Source organism: Branchiostoma floridae, chromosome 2, assembly GCF_000003815.2.
Source record: "Branchiostoma floridae strain S238N-H82 chromosome 2, Bfl_VNyyK, whole genome shotgun sequence".
In the NCBI taxonomy this organism is placed as follows: Eukaryota; Metazoa; Chordata; class Leptocardii; order Amphioxiformes; family Branchiostomatidae; genus Branchiostoma; species Branchiostoma floridae.
The window spans coordinates 12,035,687-12,055,673 of NC_049980.1; the positions used below are offsets into that span (position 1 = coordinate 12,035,687).

Genomic DNA, 19,987 nt, shown 5'->3' on the forward strand with positions numbered 1-19,987 from the left:
GAGCACATTGTCACATTTTGTAGTAACAAATATTCTTGATTTTGTTCTACCTTGGTACCAGGGTAACTTTGTTCACAGTAACAGTAAGGGTGCCGTGAGCCGGGAGGACCTGCTGATGGTGCTGGCTGATCTGCAGGCACTGCTCATCAGGGCTTCCTACAGGGAGAAGATTCTCAGTGCTACGTACGTAACGTTACTGGTCTCAGAATCATAGCAAGCTAGCTAATGATGAGGATTCAGACCTCTGTATTGGGTCTATATGAATAACTATGATCGTGTCGTGATGCACCTGTAAACTAGAATGAAACCATTAAGAGGTTTTACCAATCTTTAAGTGAATGTTGGTTCTTGTCCTTAGTGCTGAAATGCCCTCAAGACTGGAGGTTTTCTCTTATACTCATATTGGGAGGAAAAACATAACCGTGTGCTTAATTAGGCAACTTTTATAAATCCTTGTGGTACACGTTAATATGCTACTATTCTATTTCAATCATACAATCATGTACATGAAAATATTGACTACCAATAATGTAATTTTTACTTCTTCTTTCTTTCTTCCATCTCTGAACCACTATCTGTCACATCTATCTCTCTGTACAATCTATCTCTTTGTCTAACTCATCTCTCTTGCTGTCTCATTATTTTCTTCCTTCCATTTCACTGCCTGTTCACATGAAGCACTTTCAGGTAGCAGGACATTCACCACTTCACCTTCTTCTTTCTTGATAATTTGTAATTAAGTACCAATGACAATTGTCTTTGTATTGTCAGCTGTGGGTTTATAGTGTTTTCCTATACTTGTGGGGCTTCTTTTGAAAAATAAACATGTAGGTTTACTGGTGTTATTGATAAAACTGAATACATTGTAATTACAAGAATTGCATATCAATTTCCAACTTGGTTTTGTCAGCTCATGTCAACAAGGTGTTGTAGGAACTGCAGTTTCTTATACTTCAGATTATTGATATTGATTCCTACATATATTTTCTAACCAGTAAGTTAACATCTTGTTACATGTAGCTCCAGGACAAAGTATCATATTTACAAGAAAAGTCATCTTTTATACCTTATCATTAACCTTAGAAGAAACCTTATGAGCATATTTTGTAATGGGCTGAGACTTCTTCTTCAATTAATCTTCTGAGGAATGATTAACACTTGCCTTGATTTCTTCAACATTCTCTTCCAGTATTGAGTCAGTAAAGCTGAGCATCACGACCCAAACCTTCTCCGGCAAACCTGCCCTGGATGTGGAGTATTGTAACTGTCCATATGGATACAAGGGGACTTCATGTCAGGTATGCACAGATTATGATTTGAATATCTTCATATCTTCTGGTGATTTCTTATCATTCCTTAGTCTAACTATCTTTTAAATTTCTTTCCTGTGGTTTGGATGTATTCATACAGATCAATGTTTTGCTTGACTCTATTCTTTTAACAGTATTTGAAATGCAACCTCTGTATGTAAGAATTTTCGTCATTCTCTGTGGTTTGTATTCTTTTCTGGAGTTTGCTGTCAGATTCCAGGACTCACAAGCATTAGATAATACAGAGGTGACCAAGAAGTGCATCAGGCTGATCTTGGAGAAGAGGCTGATATTCTTGTGATATCATGTGATACTCTATCTACAAATCAAACAATCATAGACTCTTCTAGAATAGACAATTGAATCCATATTTCTCATCCTTACCTTGCTAAAACCACCAGATTTGGACTAAAATGTTGCACTTGTTGTACCCCAGGAGTGTGACGAGGGTTACTACAGGTCTAAGACTGGTCCGTACCTGGGCCAGTGTGTGAAGTGTGAGTGTTACGGGCACGCCAGCAGCTGTGATGAGAACGGAGCATGCATTGTGAGTACTGGGTCCTTGTTCAAACTTAAATACTAGCATGTCACTTGAATTTATGGTCAGTGTGAATTCAGCACCAAGGACAAGGTAACAGAATAATTTGTAAGGCTATATATACTAGCAGTATGGATAGTAGTGTTCATAAGAGTGTATTTCAGCACCAAGGACAGGGTAACAATGTAATTTTTAAGGCTATATTCTAGCAGTATGGATTGTAGTGTTCATGTAAGCGACATCATAATTTGTAAGGCTATATAGCAGTATGGATAGTAGTGTTAATAAGAATGTAATTCAGCACCAAGGACAGGATCAATGCCACCAGCATCAATACATTATAGAGATTGACTATCTAGCTTATCTTCATTTTAAACATATTTTTTGGACATTGATAAATCAGATATTTATGTTCCATTTTTTATATAGGACTGTCAGCATCACACTATGGGAGAGAGGTGTGACAAGTGCATGACTGGTTACTATGGTGAGCCCAGGAGGGGCACACCCGACGACTGTCAGATCTGTGCCTGCCCCATGGCAACAGAAGACAACAAGTGAGAGACAGCATCTTGTTATCAAAGCCACCATTTTCTTTACACTGAATGTTTTTAGTACTCTGCCCCACATAAAAATGAAGAAAAAAATGTGACTTATGGTACCTTACTTATGGTACCTTTCAGACAAGAAATAGCTGTCATAAACTTTGACTGAACTGTGTGTATTACAGTATTGGTTTTTCATTGGCTTTACTACTTGAGAAAATATTCTCACGTTTCTTTTGTGTCCATTTTGACAGCTTTGCCTCAGAGTGTCAGCCACTCGCTGGAGGACAGTTCCAGTGCACCTGTCTGCCAGGATATGATGGACCAAACTGTGACAGGTAACGTTATGTACTGCGCATTGATTTTATGTTGGAAACTTAAGAAGACCATACAGGATTCTTAGTGCAACGATTGACTGCTTTTTGTTAATTTGTGAAAGGAAAAAAAAACAACTCATCTGTCAAGTACCATAACAGAGTACTTGTTCGTATTTATCATAAAAAGCAAAAGAGTAGATGATCATAGTAAGATTGCATTATACTTTGAACAAAAGACTCTATGGTGTGCTTGCATATTTTGTGAATTTCCATCCTCTCAGTACCTCATATGCCCCTTTGACCATCCCCCCACAGATGTGCTACTGGCTTCTACGGGAAGCCCAGTGAGGTTGGCGGGTTCTGTCAGCGCTGTGACTGCAGTGGGAATGTCCGACTGACCAAGGTGGGGATGAAGAACGTGGAACAGTGTGACGCAGAGACAGGACAGTGTGTGGACTGTCTGGACAACACCGGGGGCCGCAACTGTCAGAAGTGTGCTGCTGGGTTCTACGGAGATGCCATCAAGACCAGGAGTTGTTCAAGTAAATAAGATCTTTAATTAAGAATATTGTTTTCTTTTCAAGTATGACATATGAGACTTGAAGTTTAGCTTGTAAGCTGTTTCATACTATCGTTACTTTGGTACAAATCCTCCACTGAGATACTGTTTCTTGTCTCCACAGAGTGCAGAAACTGTGATGTTTGCGGCACAGTACCTGATGTGTGCGATGACAAGACGGGCAAGTGTCTGTGTCGGGACCATGTGGTAGGGGACAACTGTGATCAGTGTGAGGTGAGGAGTCTGATACTTTTTTTTCATTCACTGTAATTATCCTTTGTCTATATATTTAAAATCTAGAGTGCAAGTGATCTTTCAACTTGCCTTTCACTGCAAGAGAAAATTGCCATGAATTACAAAGATTCCTTGTGCAAAATTACTCTTTATGTTAGCATAGCCATCACCAGACAAATCCTGAAGCACAAAGCACAGAAACAATAGAGTCCAGTCTAATCAAATTGTTTTTTCATAGCATCATTGACTATAGCATTTCAGACAGAAAACATGTTTAGTATAGTCCATAAACAATCAGCAAAAAAGCAGATGGCATAGATACAAACAGAAGAGACTGCGATGTAGGTTGAACCTGGAAGCTTACATTTGTGAGTGCATTTTAGGACCGTTTATAATACATACATTTTTCTTACAGGAGAACCACTATGGGTTTGACTCCTGCCAAGGCTGCCAGGCCTGTGATTGCTCAGTAGACGGTTCCTTGGCCAAGTCCTGTCACCCCAAGACTGGTCAGTGCACCTGTAAGCCGGGTGTGACCGGCCGGCGCTGTGACCGGTGTGAGGCCAAACACTCCAACTTCACCAGTCGTGGATGCAGAGGTAAAAGACTTTTTGGTTCGAATTTTTTTATATATATGATCTTAAAAAGCTCCCTTGCCAAAAAAAGTCAACAATCTTATATAAGTGTTAACTACGGTGACGCAACTGTTCGTATCCATTTCCAAATTTCCAACATCGTACCATGTTGTACTTGGTAACTGGTAAGCGGTAAAAAAAAGTTACGATGAATATGATACATGTAGTCAAGAAACAAGAAAAAAGATGACCAGTTGTCACTATAGACATAACTCTTAATGCTTGTGTCAATGGGAAAAATATAAGGTACTGCCAAAAACTGTTCATGTTAGCCAGGTTAGTTCTTATGAACTGGTATGACCGAACTTATTTGAAAACTCTAAATCTTGACTTTCCTTCTCAACAGCTTGCAACTGTCCAAAGGATGGACCATGCGACCCACAGACAGGGGAGTGCAGGTGTCCTGAGGGACTGACAGGGACAGACTGTGAGAGCTGCAAAAATGAAACCCTCCTGTACACCCCCAGAGGGTGCTGGGGTGAGTCGGTCCACTTGAATGTGTCAGACTGCAATATGTCCACATACGACTAATATCATGTATGCTTTAAGTTTGCAGCTAAAGTCATGCAGGAAAAAAAGATAATGCCCTAATTTTAAAGGCAGGGTTTGACATACAAAAGCCAGAATGAAGGCAGAAAGTGACAGTGTAAAATGGTTTGAAGTCCCAGAAAGTCTGTAAAACATGTTCAAGAGGCATAAGCTGTAAGTACTGTTTGTGATTATCTATCCCATATTGGCCAGGACACAGGATGTTGCCCATTAGCTGGTGGCCAGATAATCTTGGTTATTTGTGCTTCTCATTATAGCTAATTGGTCTGTCCCAAAGGGCTCTCATGATCAACATGACAAGATGCCCCCTAGAAGTGGAATGATAATCCTCAGGAACAGCTTCTGTGTGTAAAGAGTACACAAAGTCCTTCAAGGGTGCATTATGAAAAATCCTCACTTGTAACAGTGAACAAGAACAAACAAAATCATCTCAATAATCATAGAAATGAATTAATAAGTACCAGTAATCAGTGTTAACATCCTTCAACAATCTATATGAAATCTCTTAAGTATCAAGGACAAGTAAATTGGCTTGAACTGGCCTTGAAGGCATGTTCCTGTCAGTGGTTGCCCATCCGTAGGTGGAGGTTATCTTAACTTGTCTTTACTTGTTAAAGTTGGGCTTTACTTGAGTGACAGCTGAGTCTCAAATCCTTAGCCTGGAGTCCAGCCTAGTTCACTTTGGTCTGCTCCAAAAGGTTGCAGGTACGGACCATTGGGAGTGGACCAAAGTGAACACAGCAAACAATCTTGCCTTGAAAGTATTGTATGTAATGCCACAGCAGTCTCCAGATCACATTTGAAAAAGAGTGATCCATTCTTCCTTTCTTTTAGAATTAACTCATTATAGTGATTAACATGCACTTTAAGTTTCACAGCACTCACTGACAGTTTGCAGTTGTGAACAGAGAAACTGGATCTCTGTGTACGTATACGTGATCCTGTGGCAATATTTATCTTCATCCAAGTCCTTGCTAGTATCCTTCATCCTTTGAAAGCCAAACATCATATTTTTCACCTAGACTGAGTATTTAGTAGGATTGTCTTTAGTAAACTTGGAGAGGTTAAGGTTACAGGGAGAGAGGATTTGTGTACATTTACTATGGCACACTTGTCACAAAAGCAAAGTACTATTCCCAGAAGTTGAAGCGAATTTCAAAGAAGACTTGAGACAGATAATGGTTTGTCATTATGGATCCAACTGTAAGGTACAAAGGCTTGCCTTTGATCGATTAATTTTAAATACAAGTCTGAGTACAACACACTATAGAGATTAGATGTAGACAAGAAAACTACCCGGTTAGCTGTGTAAATCTGTAATTTATAGCTAAGTAAGGGCAGACCATAAACACCTAAGTAACTCTAACCTTACTGCCGCCCAATCACTGGCATCATTCCAATAACTGTAACCTACAGCAAATACTGGATCTTTTATCTGTCAAAAGGTCCTTTGGAGTAATTGATAATTCGATTGGCTGCTTGTTGTTCTTTCAAATCAAGATTCCCTTTTCTCCAAAGAAAAGGCTTCCCTTACAAACAAGAAAATGTGTTCCCAGAAAAGTGCTAATTTTACAGTTGGGTAAAGCTGTACCCATACCCTTTGTTCTTTTATGATAATCTATTAGTGATTTGTTAAGGGCCACTGGTAGACAGGCCAGACAGAAGGCACAGCTCTCATGTATATGTATGGTAGAGATAGCGGAAGAAAAGCACCATTATCTCGCAGCTATTCATGCAGACAAAGGATTCCCTAATTTGCCTTTCTCCCCTGCTTCCCTGAGATAGAAAAGTCCAAACTTTTTTTGGGACATCTTAACTTAAGTTCATTCATAGGGGTGTTTAGACTTGGCATGATTTTTCCTATCACCCTTTTTATGCTAAGCAATTATGGAATAAAGCAAATTGATTAAGACTTTGCAATACTTCACTTTTCGTTTTAGTGACGATGAAAGACAGAGTTTTGTTGTGTGACATTAATGCTACGGGGGATCCTCCCCTTTTTTGTACATTGGAATGACCCAGAAAAAGCAGAAATCCTCCATCCAAGCTGAGCTTAGTGGTGCTTAGTCGGGGTTTAAAGCTGGACTGCAGTAGGGGACGTTTTGTTACTCAGCCAAGAACTTGTGTGGTAATAGTTTCCAGCTTCATGGAGATAGTCCTAAGACTTGGTGCAATGGCCATCAGGATTTCCCTGTTGTTTGCCATTGTTTTTGTGCCTCTGGATGGGAGTGGAGTACCAGGTGAGCGTATAAATCTTAAGGCTTTCTCTCAGTTAGCTGCTTGGGGATAGAGTCAAGCAGAGTAGAGAGACAAGCAACATCATGTCTGTAATCAATTTAGAAACAAAAGGAATGTCAACCTATAACTATCAAGTATAAAAAATTATATATTAGTTGAATGACAAAACAACTTTGAAGTAGTTTGCTTATTCCAAAATTTCAGTACTAAAAAAGTCCTAGACATTGTTGCCATTAGATTGAAATAGTTCTTTTCTTAACATTCTGCATGAAACATCACTGTCTTATTTGCTTGTAGAAAAGAAAATTATTAGTGCACTTCAATTATTGTCTCGCTATCACTGTAGACTGCTATCAATTACTTTATACCCAGGATTCTGCAAAGGCCTGTCAGTATATCTAAAAGGATAGACCCTCCTTGGTCTGACCCATTCTGACTTTAAACTTGAACCCCCATATCTGTGCCATGCTTGATTATTGTTCAGGGCAACATTCAACCTGGTGGCGAGTAATTTGTTCCCTGAGATAATATTCCCTGGGTCCCCACCTGTTAGCTGTCCTGTGGAAGTGTCAGAGTTGATCAGGCACTTCTGACTTTGAGAAAAACCTTGTTTTCACTGGGAGGTATTTCTTGTCAAGTGTAATAATTTCCCAGAGTACTAGAGTTACATCCCCCATGTCTCTGGCCTTGTTTACCATTCTGAGAGCAATATTTCTCTTCTTCACAGCAGGTACATATTGAACTCCTTGAGAAAATAAACTTTTTGTAAGACACAGGTTATAGTGAAACACAGATGGCCATATATCTAGCACTGCTTGGAGATCTTAACTGGTTCTCTTGCAGTTCTTCAAAATGGGTGCAATGATTTCTTAGCAAATCTGTCATAATGGTTAAGTCATTTTCTATTTGAAACTTTGAAACTGTGTTTGGAGCCCTTTAATTATGAGTATCCCTCAACCATACATTCCAGAGTCTGAGTGTGCATATCTTGATATCTTGAAAAAAAGAAAGAAATTTATGTATGTCAATAAAGTACTTTTTAGAATTTATTCCCTTGCTACAAATTGTTTTTCTTTGCTGGGAGGCACATTCAATTCTTAGTGAAGTAGAACAAATTTCCGGCCAGAAGACTGGTCCTCTGAAGAGGTTCATTTCCTGCAGGTGTTGCTATAGGTTAGGCAATATTTCTTGGTCAAAATATATTAAAGTAGCATACATGTACATGTATGTACATCTTGATTCAAGCTTTGGGTACTGTTGTCTGGCAGGTATATATATACGTGTGACTAAGTACCATGTAATACCAGACTGCGTGAGAAGGAAGCACACTGTAAAGTAATACACTGAGGCTAAGCTTAGAAGATAAGCTAGAGAGACAGCTAGAAAGTAACGTGTTATTTACATTTCTGGGATTTGGGTATTGCCTATTGTATGTTTGTCTTAAGAATCTTCCCTTGCAGAAAAAATAGAAATCTGGTTTAGTTCCTTGAACTTTCCATACTTTGACTCCTGAAATTCAAGTGCACCTGTCTAGAAAGTTCAGACTAAAGGAAAAGTCAGTTTTAAGTAAGCCAAGAAAGGCTCCCAAAGGCAGGGATTCTATACCATACTTTGTTATTGTTATGCCCATGGAGGGTGACTCCAATATCCAAATATTTTGGATGTTTTAGTGACATATCCATAGCCTAATTTGCATATTTTTTTATTCAAATGTTATCTTTCCTTGTTCAAAATACTCAGAGAGGTCTTTTGAATGTTACGTTGACAACTTTTTTTCACTTACTGATTTCTAGTCTTCATTTGCTTTTCTTATTCTTCTGGACATGTAAGACTGCTCAGAAGAATGTTATGTTGAAAGATTGTGTATTCAAGCAGCTCAAGCATTTTGAGTTCCAGGGACTCATCTTTCCATGCAGAATGCCCAGGAATCCTTGATGGGTTCAGCAATGCAGACTTGGTTATTCTAGCCCAGCCATGCCTGGCTCATGGCAATTAAGGGTCCCTCTAGTGAACTGTGTGGAATGTAGGTCCCTTCTCATGGAAATGTATCTCTATTGTTTCATCTAAGTACCATGTTGCAGTCCCCTGCTTCCCAGGACTTACTGGCTGTCTGCCAGGGAATTTGTCTGTATGCAGAGAAGATTACACAGGGGGTCAACAGGTCAAAGATAAGTTTACATGTTGCCATGGCAACTGACACCTGTCCCAGGGTTCAGGGGTTCTAGCACAAATATGTAGATTTGTAGGTTTGAATTCTGACACTACTCTAACAGCAGACCTTGACCTAAGACCTCAGCAAAGCCCTTAATGTTTGGAATTTTTAACACTTGGGGATGGATGACAATGGGTCTTGGGCGCCATTATTTTTTAAGTCATTAGATTTTTTGGCACAATATATAAAGTAGAATATCCTGTCCAATTTTGTGACAGTTTTAAAGATTTTTTTTATGACACTTTTAAAGATATATAGACGGTTGCAAGAAATTCCATGTGCACTGGTCCATATAATGTTGTTTCTTCACTTTTCAAAGGGACAGAAAGTTTTGACTAAGAGTTTCCATCAATGTACACTGTAACAGCTGTAGAGATTTCTTTTCAATAATTATTGATAATCTCAGTCCATCTACATGTAAGGTTATGCGAAAGCTCAGTGACACATGACTGCTGATACAGTGTTGTTTTTTTGTTCTTTGACTGTACACCCTTGAAATGCCTGCATGACCCCCTATCCCTACTAAATCTGACATAATTCCACACTGAGGAAATGAAAGTAGTAACAAACCAAGCATGTGTGATGACTTCCTGTGGATCTACTGTCTCCTATTCAATACATTAAATGCTGTGTTAACCTCTGTCTGACCTCCCTTTCCAGGTGAATGGATAGAAAGTGTTAGGTATAAAGGGATGGATCAGTTGATTATCTGAAGAGTGGCATTGGTGTATCACAGAAAACTGTATTTTCTATAAATTAATATAGATAGAAATTGTTATTTGCCACATGTCCCGGTGTCTGAAAAAAAAAGGTCTAAATGGCTAAGGACCTGTGTGAAAGTAGCCGATGCTCAGTCATTCTGCCTGTCTACAACGTAGACTGTCATTTACTACATGCTTACTATGGGCTCGTTTCAAGATCTGTAGGAAATAGCTTGGAATGAGGCAATGGGTTTCAATGTTGAAGTTCATCATAAATAGGACACTGTTCCTGTTATAAGGCAGCAATTCCAACTTCACCTTGTAGGCTCAAAGATTTCCAAAAAGCCATTAAAACCTCTGAACTATAGGGTTAAATTTCTTTTTGTCTCTGCCCAGATTGTGACACGTGTGTGCACAGCCTGATGGACTATGTGAACAACCTGGGAGACAACATTGACCTGATGAAGATGACCATCGTCAGCCTGAGTGCAGGGCAGATCGCCGGCAGCAGGGTCAACGACATCATCCAGGGGGTGGAGGATGCAAAGGTAACAGAAACAGAAACAAATGCAGTAAACAAATGCATGATGTTGTTTGGGCAAACTGATTGATTAAAACAATCATATCCTCAAGTACCATGACAAGTTGACATTCTAGATTAGATTTGTAACGTTAAAGCATTTTACCTGAAAAGTTGAAATTGAGTACTTCATCTTGCTTTCCTTGAGGAGAGCATCTCTCATTGAAAAAGTTATGTATAAAAGGTGTCAAAGACTATTGAAGATTGTTTGATATAGAAGTTACTTACTAAGCTTCGAATGAAGGTTTTATGAGGTTTTAAACACTAGTCATTAGGCATTTGCATAACACTTCATCATTTTTCCTTCCTTACAAGATGAACATGGACAAGATGAGAGCCCTTGCTAAAGAAATAGATGATGTTGAAGATGCTGCCTTGATGAACGTTTCAGACAAGGTTAGTGCTTTTACACTGTGCATGCCATCATGATACATTGTCCTATGGCTATAGTAATGAGGAATATAGCCTGCAACTACAACCAGTCTTTTTTCTACTTTATCAACATTCCCAATGTAATCAACAAAAGATAACTTAAGACACTAGCCAGATTGTTTGACTTTCTTAAATTCCCATTGCTTCCATAGTATGATGCCTTTAAGGACAAGGTTGACCAGCTGAAACGTGAAGGTGACCAGCTAAGCAACAGGGTTGACATTGCTGACCAGCTGGCCATGTCTGCCAAGGAGAAAGTAGAGGGTACGTACCTAACAAAATCTAAGGATTCAACAATATCTTTCTCTATGTACTGGTTACATTACCTAATGTTACTCTCCATCTATTGAGTACATCTTTTCATTGCCATCATAACACATAACCTTGTACTTCTGTTGTACTATATTCAGTATTTTCATAACTGGTATTGATCTGGTGTCTTACTGATTACCATATAAGAAACTTCACTGTAACAGTCGTCGTGGTCCTCCCGTGGTAACAGTACAATATGGAATATTACATGTTCCTAAAGATATGTACTATGAAGTTTTCTGTCTTAATGTTGCAGCTGCTGTAGAAGAGCTGAAGCAGATCAAGGAGCGTGCCCAGAACGGGTCGATTGTTGACCCCGAGGCTGCCATAGCTGAGGCTCAGGAGATCCTGGACAACCTGACTAAGTACAGAGAGGAGATGCAGGCCAACATCGACGATCGCAAAAAGGCAGCAGAGGACGAGCAAAGAAATGCCAACGCTGGTATGACTAAACTATAACATATCTTCCTGTAAATATTCCTGAGAATTATGTAGACTGCCCCAGTTCCACAGTCGACAAGCTTCAGCCATATATTTGTTGATTGCCAAAAGCCAAAGACTCGGGTGCATTTTTCACCTGCACACCTAACCCATCATATTGACTGGGATTTGGAAGACTTATGAACTTCGTCTGATCTTTAAAAATTGTGTGACAATCAATCCTACTGTGTGACCGGCTTTGTAGCATGAACATATGCTACTTCATTGTTACACTCCTCCTGCCAGATGTAGTTGATTTCATTCCATGGAATAAAAGATATACGTCTTATAACCTAAAATCTCTGGATGTTATGATCTGCCATAAATGTACCCACCTGATCATTCATGACACACCCCACACCCTGCTCTCCTTCCCACAGACCTGAAGCTGCGTGCTCGATTCCTGGCCCTGGTTGGACAGAGGGAGGACCAGGCTCGCAAGGTCAGGGACAAGGTGGACTCCTTCCTGCAGAAGATCGGTGATGATGTGCAGTCCGCCATCTTTGACACCAACTGGCTCATCTCAGAGGCTGCTGTTCTCAATGCCAGGAACACACCACCTCCATATGAGGTAGGTCGCTGTTTAAAGAAAGCTTCAATCAAAAGAATTTGGCCTGAATATATGCAGAGCTGGAAGCACAGATACTGTATCATCACAACAGTGTCTGTGGTAGTAGTGTTGAGTATTTGATCATGCTGCTGGGGGTCCCTGACACAGGGTGGGCAGCAGATGGCTAGTCTTTAACACTGCATTTCCAGGTGGCTCTGTCTAGCAGATCCACTGGGTGAGGCTGTGCACTTTGATGTCCCTCTTTACACACTCTATCCAAGATTCCTTGTTCTACCACAATCCCTCTTGCCTGGGAACTGCAATTTGGTAATGGTTTGTTGAATGTGCCACTAAACAGTCTTTCCAGATTGCTCATTCCTCCTGACAGTCTGTCAGAAGGACATACCAAGTAGACACAGGATTTGAAGGTGAAAATAGTATTTCAGTAGAGTATCAGGCATTTAGCATTTATGAGTGTTCTGCATGCAGCATAGAAGTTCTTTGTTTAGCTACAAGGTTAAGATGCATACCTGGATAAAAAGGACATCAAATCTCCTTTTCTTTCTCCTTAGGATGAGTTTGATGAGCTGCACAAACTGAAGATGTCCATTGATGAGATACTGGGAGCAGGGATGAACCTCAGGGACCAGGCCAACAAGCAGAGAGATGAGGTCAAGGGCAAACTCAAGGTACAAATGTGCATGTACTTATTGCTTCATGATAGGCTAGCTGGTCTCGGTCTCTACCAGTAGGATTGCTGATTCTATTCATCATCATCATCATGGGTCGGCTGCGGTGATTCTATTGGTAGAGACTCTGATCAAAGTTAATTGAGTTAATCAGGATCTCTTCCAGCAAAAACGACGCATGTTTTCCTATAAAATTCAAACAATGAAGTTCACTGATTGTAGCTTGTTGATGTCAAGCTCAACCTAAAAATTTGAAATATTGACATATTTTTTATTCCCAAGGAACTTGCAAGACGTGATGCTCAGCTGGATGGAGCTAAGACAAGCCTGCAGACCAAGACGTCTGAGATGACTAAACAGCAGCCTGAACTGACTAAGAAGGTCCAGGCCGCCGAGGAGTACATCTCTACACTTGATGACAGGGTGGTGATGTTGGAAGGGTAAATAATATATCGATTGCTTTTCCTCAACTCTGATTTTGTGACCATGTGAGGTAATAATTGTAGCTTGCTGATAGAAAAAATCTCATTTTTCATACATTTTTGGATAAATTCAGCATTCTATTGCATTTGGGTCATTGCTCCTGTTCTGAACATAAAGATTTTGGTGAAGAAGGTAAATCAGACAATATAATTGATAACCTTTTAATTTCTGACAGGTTGGTTGCATGCTGTCTTCTTGCACTGTCTTTTAGTTTAGTGTCTTGTATCTCTGTCAATGTACATGTACTAGAGGAATGTTTGTAGGTTTTGTTGGCCCAAAAACATTAGGAACTTCTAAGGAATCTGATGTATCTTGAAAATCTCAAAAGTGCCAAACATGGTTGCATGTTTATGGAATGTTCTGAAAATTTCAAATCTCCTTTAAAATATTGATCAGCCTTTACCAAACTATATATTTTTAGGAACAATTTTGACATAGAACTATTAGGTTAGCCTAGCCTGACTTGTTTTATTGTGTTTGTACCTGGTGTTGCTGTTTGCTGGCTGTGCACCCCTGCTCTCTCTGCTCTCTGTCCCGGTCTGGTTGGCTCTCCCTCCCGGGAGGGAAGCTAACTGTAAAGGTAAGGCTGGAAGCAAGATGGACCACTCCGATCTATTAAACATATGATGACAATCTGTCTTGTTTACCATGTATTCCATTGTGTAGAATCACTCCAAATCTAAAACACTAGAACTAACCAGTCCGTATTTCACCTTACATGAACAGATCCCGACTTGAACAGCTTTAAACAACTTGTGGTGGTGAAAGAGAAATGATAATGTTTAATGATATAATGCTCAACATGCATTTTGTCGTAGAGGACCTTTGGTGGCTGATAGATGGTTGACATTGACAAATATTATCTTTGGTGGTGGCAAATATGCACTTCTTGTCACATTGGTGCACCACATCTGTGTGTGCCCTAATCAATTTTAGGAATTACCCAGTGTGCATTCTCCCACTGTCAAGTGAGTCATGTTAAGTGCCAAGAGCAAAACATTGGAGCCTGTCAGAGTATGAAACCGAGGATGTATTGGTTCTGAGCCAATTATGCTCCAACCATTATGCCACATGATGCCACAAATAATTAGCAGAAAGATTATGCAGTGTTTGTCATTACAGGTGTCATCGCATGTTTGTGAGATCTTGGTCAAATCATCAGCATTCCCATGGTAACCCCCATCAATCTCCACTGTCACCTGATCCCATCATCTAAACAATCCCCATCACTTTTCTGTGCTAAGAAATGTGTTAACTCTATTCCTCTTCCTGCCTCTCTTCTCCCTATCTCCATTGTCCTTAAATACTTTATACATAATATGATATGTACATGTAACATTACATTTGATAATGACTATAATACAATAATTAACAAGTACATTTCTTTCAGGCATGTATAGCATGTACTAGATAACTTGAAAAGGCATGTGTTATTTCCAATATAAACGATATTTACAGGACTAATACCACAACAGAAAACTAAATTCATTTTCTCTCATTTCAGCAATTTTCTTTTGTCATGATGATTACTCACAACAGGTTTTTCACACATGTCTGCATTGTTACTGAGAAATGTATGATATACAAGTATTACTACACAAAGGGTCATACTTTCTGTTAATAGAACTCATACACATTGCTAAAATTTGTTGATTAAAGAAAAGCCACAGAAAGGACAGATTCTGAACAAAATATACTTTCTGATACAAATGTACAAAATACTGTCACCATTTTGGAATTATGGACTCATAAGAATGTTAAAAAATTTTGCTCTGTATTACAGCCTTCTTTCCAGCTCCAAGTCTCAAGCTGAGAATGCGTCCCTGGCCGTGAATGCCTACGGTAACATTGTAGACTGGTTTACCAATGCACTGGGGAATGCCACCGAAGCCAAGGAGCGGTCCACTGATGCCAAAAAGGTGGGTTGAAAATCTCATTAGAATTTTTTTTGCAATGGGGATCAAGGTGATGTTAAATAGTTACAGCAGTGTTTGAATATTGTCTTGTTGTTTCAGTTCACACCCTGCCACTCAAAGCATCACATTTGCTGCAATGTTAGAATGAGGGCAGCATAGGCAAAAGTTTAACTTATCAATAACTGTAAGTTGTGGTTCACCTCAGTCTATTCTATCATGCTGACTGCACTTCAGGTTGTTTATGCTATGTTGAAACATGTCTGCTTTTGTTATTTATATGACTATTAGCAAGTTGAGGATGAGAATCTACCAGACAAAGCATCCATCCTGAAGGTCAGCAGCCAACAGATCCTGGGGAACTCTACTGAGATGAGAGACGATGTGGAACAATGTGAGCTACTTCCCTTACATATCCACTAGCATCTGATTGACCTGAAATCCACCAAAAGTTCTGATTTTTCATGGTTGTTTTAAAACACATTTCTTGGCCATTGGCTGCTAGGATGGTTTAATAGTCTCTAAAGACATTATAATACTGTTTAAACAGCACATCTAAGTAGTACTTGCACTTTGATTTGTTGTGGTTGCATTGCTGGAAGGATTTGTCTTCACTTCCTACAGTATCACTCGCTGGACATTTTTTTGATAACAGTTATGTGAACTAAACTCAACTGAGTGCACCTTACATTAAAGTTTCATGAACGTAACAAATAGCTTCTTTCCTCTTTTTTTTAGTCCTGCAGCCTACCATAGAGCAGAACAAATGGGCAGTGAACATGACAGGGATGGGTCTGGCAGCAGGACAGATGGGCTTCTCTGAGCTAAAGGAGGGGCTCTCTGCACTGGAGAGGGGTAAGGACCCTAGATATACTTTGATACATTATTTTACACTTCAAATCCTTGCACAAAATAAAGCACTTACCAACAAGCTTTCAATCAGTCCTCTGATCCTTTTCAAGTTGAAATGACCCAAAGCCTTTGTAAATTCAACACACTAGATCTGCATTTTAGTAAGAGCACAGGCTGTAATCAGGAAAGACAGGAATGTTATAGAAACCAAATATATTATCAAATTGAAAATAAAACCATTAGAAATTGCAAAGAGATGACTTATTATGAAGCCAAAAACTTTTGACTGGACAGGGCAGTAGGGAAGTTATCTACAGTCAACCTAGGTAGACCACTCAGGGGACTGACAAAATCTAATTTATGTCGACAGGTAATCACTGTCAACAGGATTCTTAATTCAATGGAGAAAATCATCACCAAAAATGTAGAGGTGTCCCACTGTAAAGGTTTGACTAAGGCTGCTGTTAATTAGAGACCAATGTGGTGTATGGAAGCTCCTGCACATACCGGTAGTACTACTTGAACTAATGCATGATTGAAAACTGGCTTTGCATGTCACTTTGCATGAAGCACTTAATAACCAGATAAAACATAGCCCTGTCTGCTGTAGGGGACATGGACACAGATCTGGAGGATGCCGAACGGAAGACTAAGGAGGCAGCAGAGAAAGCTGACATGGTCCTGGAGGAAGTGGCCAAGATTGCAGGTCCAGGTAGGATTAAACTGTCATGGCAAGGATCCTTAATCAGTCATTTTGTCCACTGCTTTTCAATCTGTGTGTTTGTCTTTGTGTGTGTCTGTTGTAATTGAATATTGCAGAGTGGCAGGATGTAAGACAAAATTGGTGTAATAGTATACTTTGGAGAGTTGGAAGTCTAGTATTTTGATGTTTTGCTAAAATGCTTTTGAATTTTTCCTAAATTTCCGTCATATCAATAAGTATTACAATGCAAAAGACATCCATGCACCATAAAAGCAAGCTTACTTGGAACATATCAGTGTTATGATATACCCCAATTTCAAGCTTAAATACAAATTGAGTCACAATTGTGAGAAAACCATTAATTTTCCTCCTTCCATAGATGCCGAACCCTCAGGTGATGACCCTAGTAACCTCCCTAACGATGGTGAGGAAGATGACGAAGAGGAGGAAGAGGAGGAAGAAAAAGAGGAGGAAAAGAAGAACAGAAGGAGGCAGAACAGGAAGAGGGGAAGGGGGAAGAAGGGCCGCAGAGGCAAGAAGAATCGCCGCAAGCCAAGAGATGCTGACAATGAGTTTGAAGGAGCAGAGATTGCTGAGGACGAAGAAGAAAATGAAACGGGAAGTCAAGGTACTTCAGTTTGAGCCTCTTCAAGAATCAGAAAGATTTAAATGTTTTTCATCAATTTTAAGAGGACATAAACCAGAATTGAAATTTTAACATACTTTTATCAAATGTGCAATATCTTCATTTAAGTACATTTAAGAGAAAAGAAGATACCAAATGTGACAAAACACTAGGTATCAAGCAAGGACAACAACAACAGACAACAGGGTCGTTGCACATGTACAAATGTACATGTATAGCAAATAACGCACATACAACTCCAACAATGTTTTAGATGTGAATGCTAGCAGTATTCATGATAATATTAATCAAAGTTTTAAAAATTATGATTCAACTGTACTTTTATCAATAGGTCTGACACTGGACAAAATGGAAGATGTTGTCAGCAAGATGCAAAAGGACAGCATAGATATGGAGCCCAACTTGAACAATGCTCAGAAATCACGTAAGTACCAGATTTTCATTTTATTGTATACAGTATTTCAGCAGCTCCTCAATAAATCAATTTTTTAAAACCTTCATTTTATGAAGCCCCAATGTCACATGTTGCCCACAAAACCTGTCAGTGGATATGGAAAAAGCTTTCACATTGATGACCCATGTGTGCAATGTATAAATCTTCTGCTCCACTTTCTTCTTGAAAAATGACTGCTTGGTTTGATGGATGAATCATTCAGGTTATCACAGCCACATGGTATCTGTGTCTATACATCCAGTATAAACTGCCCTTTGGGGTAACACACCAGCTTTAATGGATTTGGGATAGGCATGTTTTTTTGCAATGTTTGATTGCTAGCATGTTAGTCAAAGTCTCCAAGCATGAAAGTTCCAGAGATTGTGAACTATACCCTAAGGCTAGTAACACCAGATATTACTGTAAAACAGCCATGACTAAACAAGAACAACTTGTATTGTACCTTTGTGGTCATCGTTTGCTGCGTAGTTGATGAACTGGAGGATGATGTGGAAAACATGGAAGACAACGTTATACAGGCCAACTTTGATATCCAGGATGCTGAGTCCATTGGTATGTTGCCGTGAAGGTGCAAGGATGTAAGGTGGCACACACAGGTCCAATGAAGGGATGGCTTCTTTTGTCCTTAACCTGCTGTCTTGTCTGGATGCAAACACTAATAACGGTGGACATTTTCAGTTGACGTGGTTGTTTCTGTATCCAGGACTTTGACAACTCTGACATGTTGTAACCGTGGCCTTTAACATTTTGACCCAGTGGTGCATCTTTGGACAGTCGTCCTATGTTATTCTGCTAACTTTGTCAGAAGACTGACAATTAGAATGTCTTGGGGAATGTGACTTTTTTGTTCCCAGGTGCTGTGCTATGTTGACATGTGATGCAGTTATTGCCTGTTACAACATTTGTGCTCTGCTAACAGTGTTTCTAACATGAGAAGTTCCTGGAATGAACAATCTGGTTGCACCTTGTTACAGGACAGTTGCTATCTGACATTGCCTGGGATTTTCTTGGACATGACACATGCTATTCGGTTATGCTGCATTGTTTATGATTTTGTTATGTTTTCTTTACGTAAAGGTGCTGATACTTAACATTTTGTTCAAAGAATGTGCAACAGCTAAGACGGTGTTTGTGTGGTGTTATTTCTAACCTTGCTGTGTTTTGTATATGGTTGCTGCTTATGAAGGAATCTGACATGTCATAACTAAGTGTTGTCACGTAACTGTGATTGTGATTGCTTGTTACATATTTACAGTTGCTGCATGCACTAAGATCATGAGCAACATACTTACATGTAATGTTACACTTGATACAGTTAATACATATTTTGAGTGAAACACTGGAACGACCATAAGTGATAAGTTGATAAGGAGGAAAATGATTTCATAACATCACTTAATGATTGTTTGACCCCAGTTGTCTCTGTATGTGAAAAATGTACTCTAGGAGTAGATATCCTCAGTTCCTTGTGTAGTCTGAAGGGCATGAAAGGGGCTGCAGTTGCATCATCTGAAAAATGTTATATGAAGGCTTGTATACCCCTTTTCTGTGAGTCATACACAAGCCATTTTAATTTCTAATGATTCGTAGGGAAATTTCATCACCGTAATTGGTAGCCACTTGACCAAATCTTACACAAGTGCCTTAGTGCCTTTCTGAATTTAGCATAATACATAGGTAAAGCTCCTAAATCTAGTGGAACCCTTCCTCTCCATGCTAACCCCCATAGATTTCATTTTCCAAAGGTTATGGTCAAGTAAGAGCAAATTTACTGTCTGATATATCTATGAAAGACCATGCCCTGTAGTAGATAACAAATTAACAATTAAACTATGCCCGTTGATCGTGCACAGTGAACCGTCTGGCCAGGGAAGGCAGTGGGCTGATGGAACAGATCACTCCCCTGGCTGCCGAGCTGGAGAGTCTGCACATCTCCATCCAGCAGCGTGTGGAGGAGATGAGACGGAACATCACCAACCTGAAGCGCCAGGTCGCACGGGCCAAGGACCAGGCTAACAGGGTCAGCTCACCACTTCATTACCTGGGAACATTAGG

At 39.6% G+C, this 19,987-nt stretch overlaps 1 protein-coding gene across 8 annotated transcripts in view; it reads left to right on the forward strand.

Moving 5' to 3' along the window:
* The window catches only part of LOC118409570 (laminin subunit alpha-like), a 70,611-nt gene that overhangs the window by 35,379 nt on the left and 15,245 nt on the right, over positions 1 to 19,987 (forward strand). For 5 of the 8 annotated variants that reach the window (XM_035810679.1, XM_035810684.1, XM_035810686.1 and 2 more), the window contains 24 exons: positions 62 to 183; positions 1,190 to 1,298; positions 1,747 to 1,857; positions 2,278 to 2,405; positions 2,648 to 2,731; positions 3,026 to 3,252; positions 3,394 to 3,503; positions 3,919 to 4,102; positions 4,485 to 4,616; positions 10,235 to 10,386; positions 10,734 to 10,814; positions 11,003 to 11,114; positions 11,419 to 11,604; positions 12,023 to 12,213; positions 12,765 to 12,881; positions 13,164 to 13,321; positions 15,148 to 15,283; positions 15,569 to 15,671; positions 16,016 to 16,132; positions 16,725 to 16,841; positions 17,212 to 17,460; positions 17,810 to 17,902; positions 18,401 to 18,484; positions 19,786 to 19,952. In XM_035810679.1, the coding sequence (XP_035666572.1) occupies positions 62 to 183; positions 1,190 to 1,298; positions 1,747 to 1,857; positions 2,278 to 2,405; positions 2,648 to 2,731; positions 3,026 to 3,252; positions 3,394 to 3,503; positions 3,919 to 4,102; positions 4,485 to 4,616; positions 10,235 to 10,386; positions 10,734 to 10,814; positions 11,003 to 11,114; positions 11,419 to 11,604; positions 12,023 to 12,213; positions 12,765 to 12,881; positions 13,164 to 13,321; positions 15,148 to 15,283; positions 15,569 to 15,671; positions 16,016 to 16,132; positions 16,725 to 16,841; positions 17,212 to 17,460; positions 17,810 to 17,902; positions 18,401 to 18,484; positions 19,786 to 19,952 (3,270 nt within the window). The remainder of the gene's footprint in view (positions 1 to 61; positions 184 to 1,189; positions 1,299 to 1,746; positions 1,858 to 2,277; positions 2,406 to 2,647; positions 2,732 to 3,025; positions 3,253 to 3,393; positions 3,504 to 3,918; positions 4,103 to 4,484; positions 4,617 to 10,234; positions 10,387 to 10,733; positions 10,815 to 11,002; positions 11,115 to 11,418; positions 11,605 to 12,022; positions 12,214 to 12,764; positions 12,882 to 13,163; positions 13,322 to 15,147; positions 15,284 to 15,568; positions 15,672 to 16,015; positions 16,133 to 16,724; positions 16,842 to 17,211; positions 17,461 to 17,809; positions 17,903 to 18,400; positions 18,485 to 19,785; positions 19,953 to 19,987) is intronic. The other 3 variants (XM_035810681.1, XM_035810680.1, XM_035810685.1) reach the window with 3 other exon arrangements.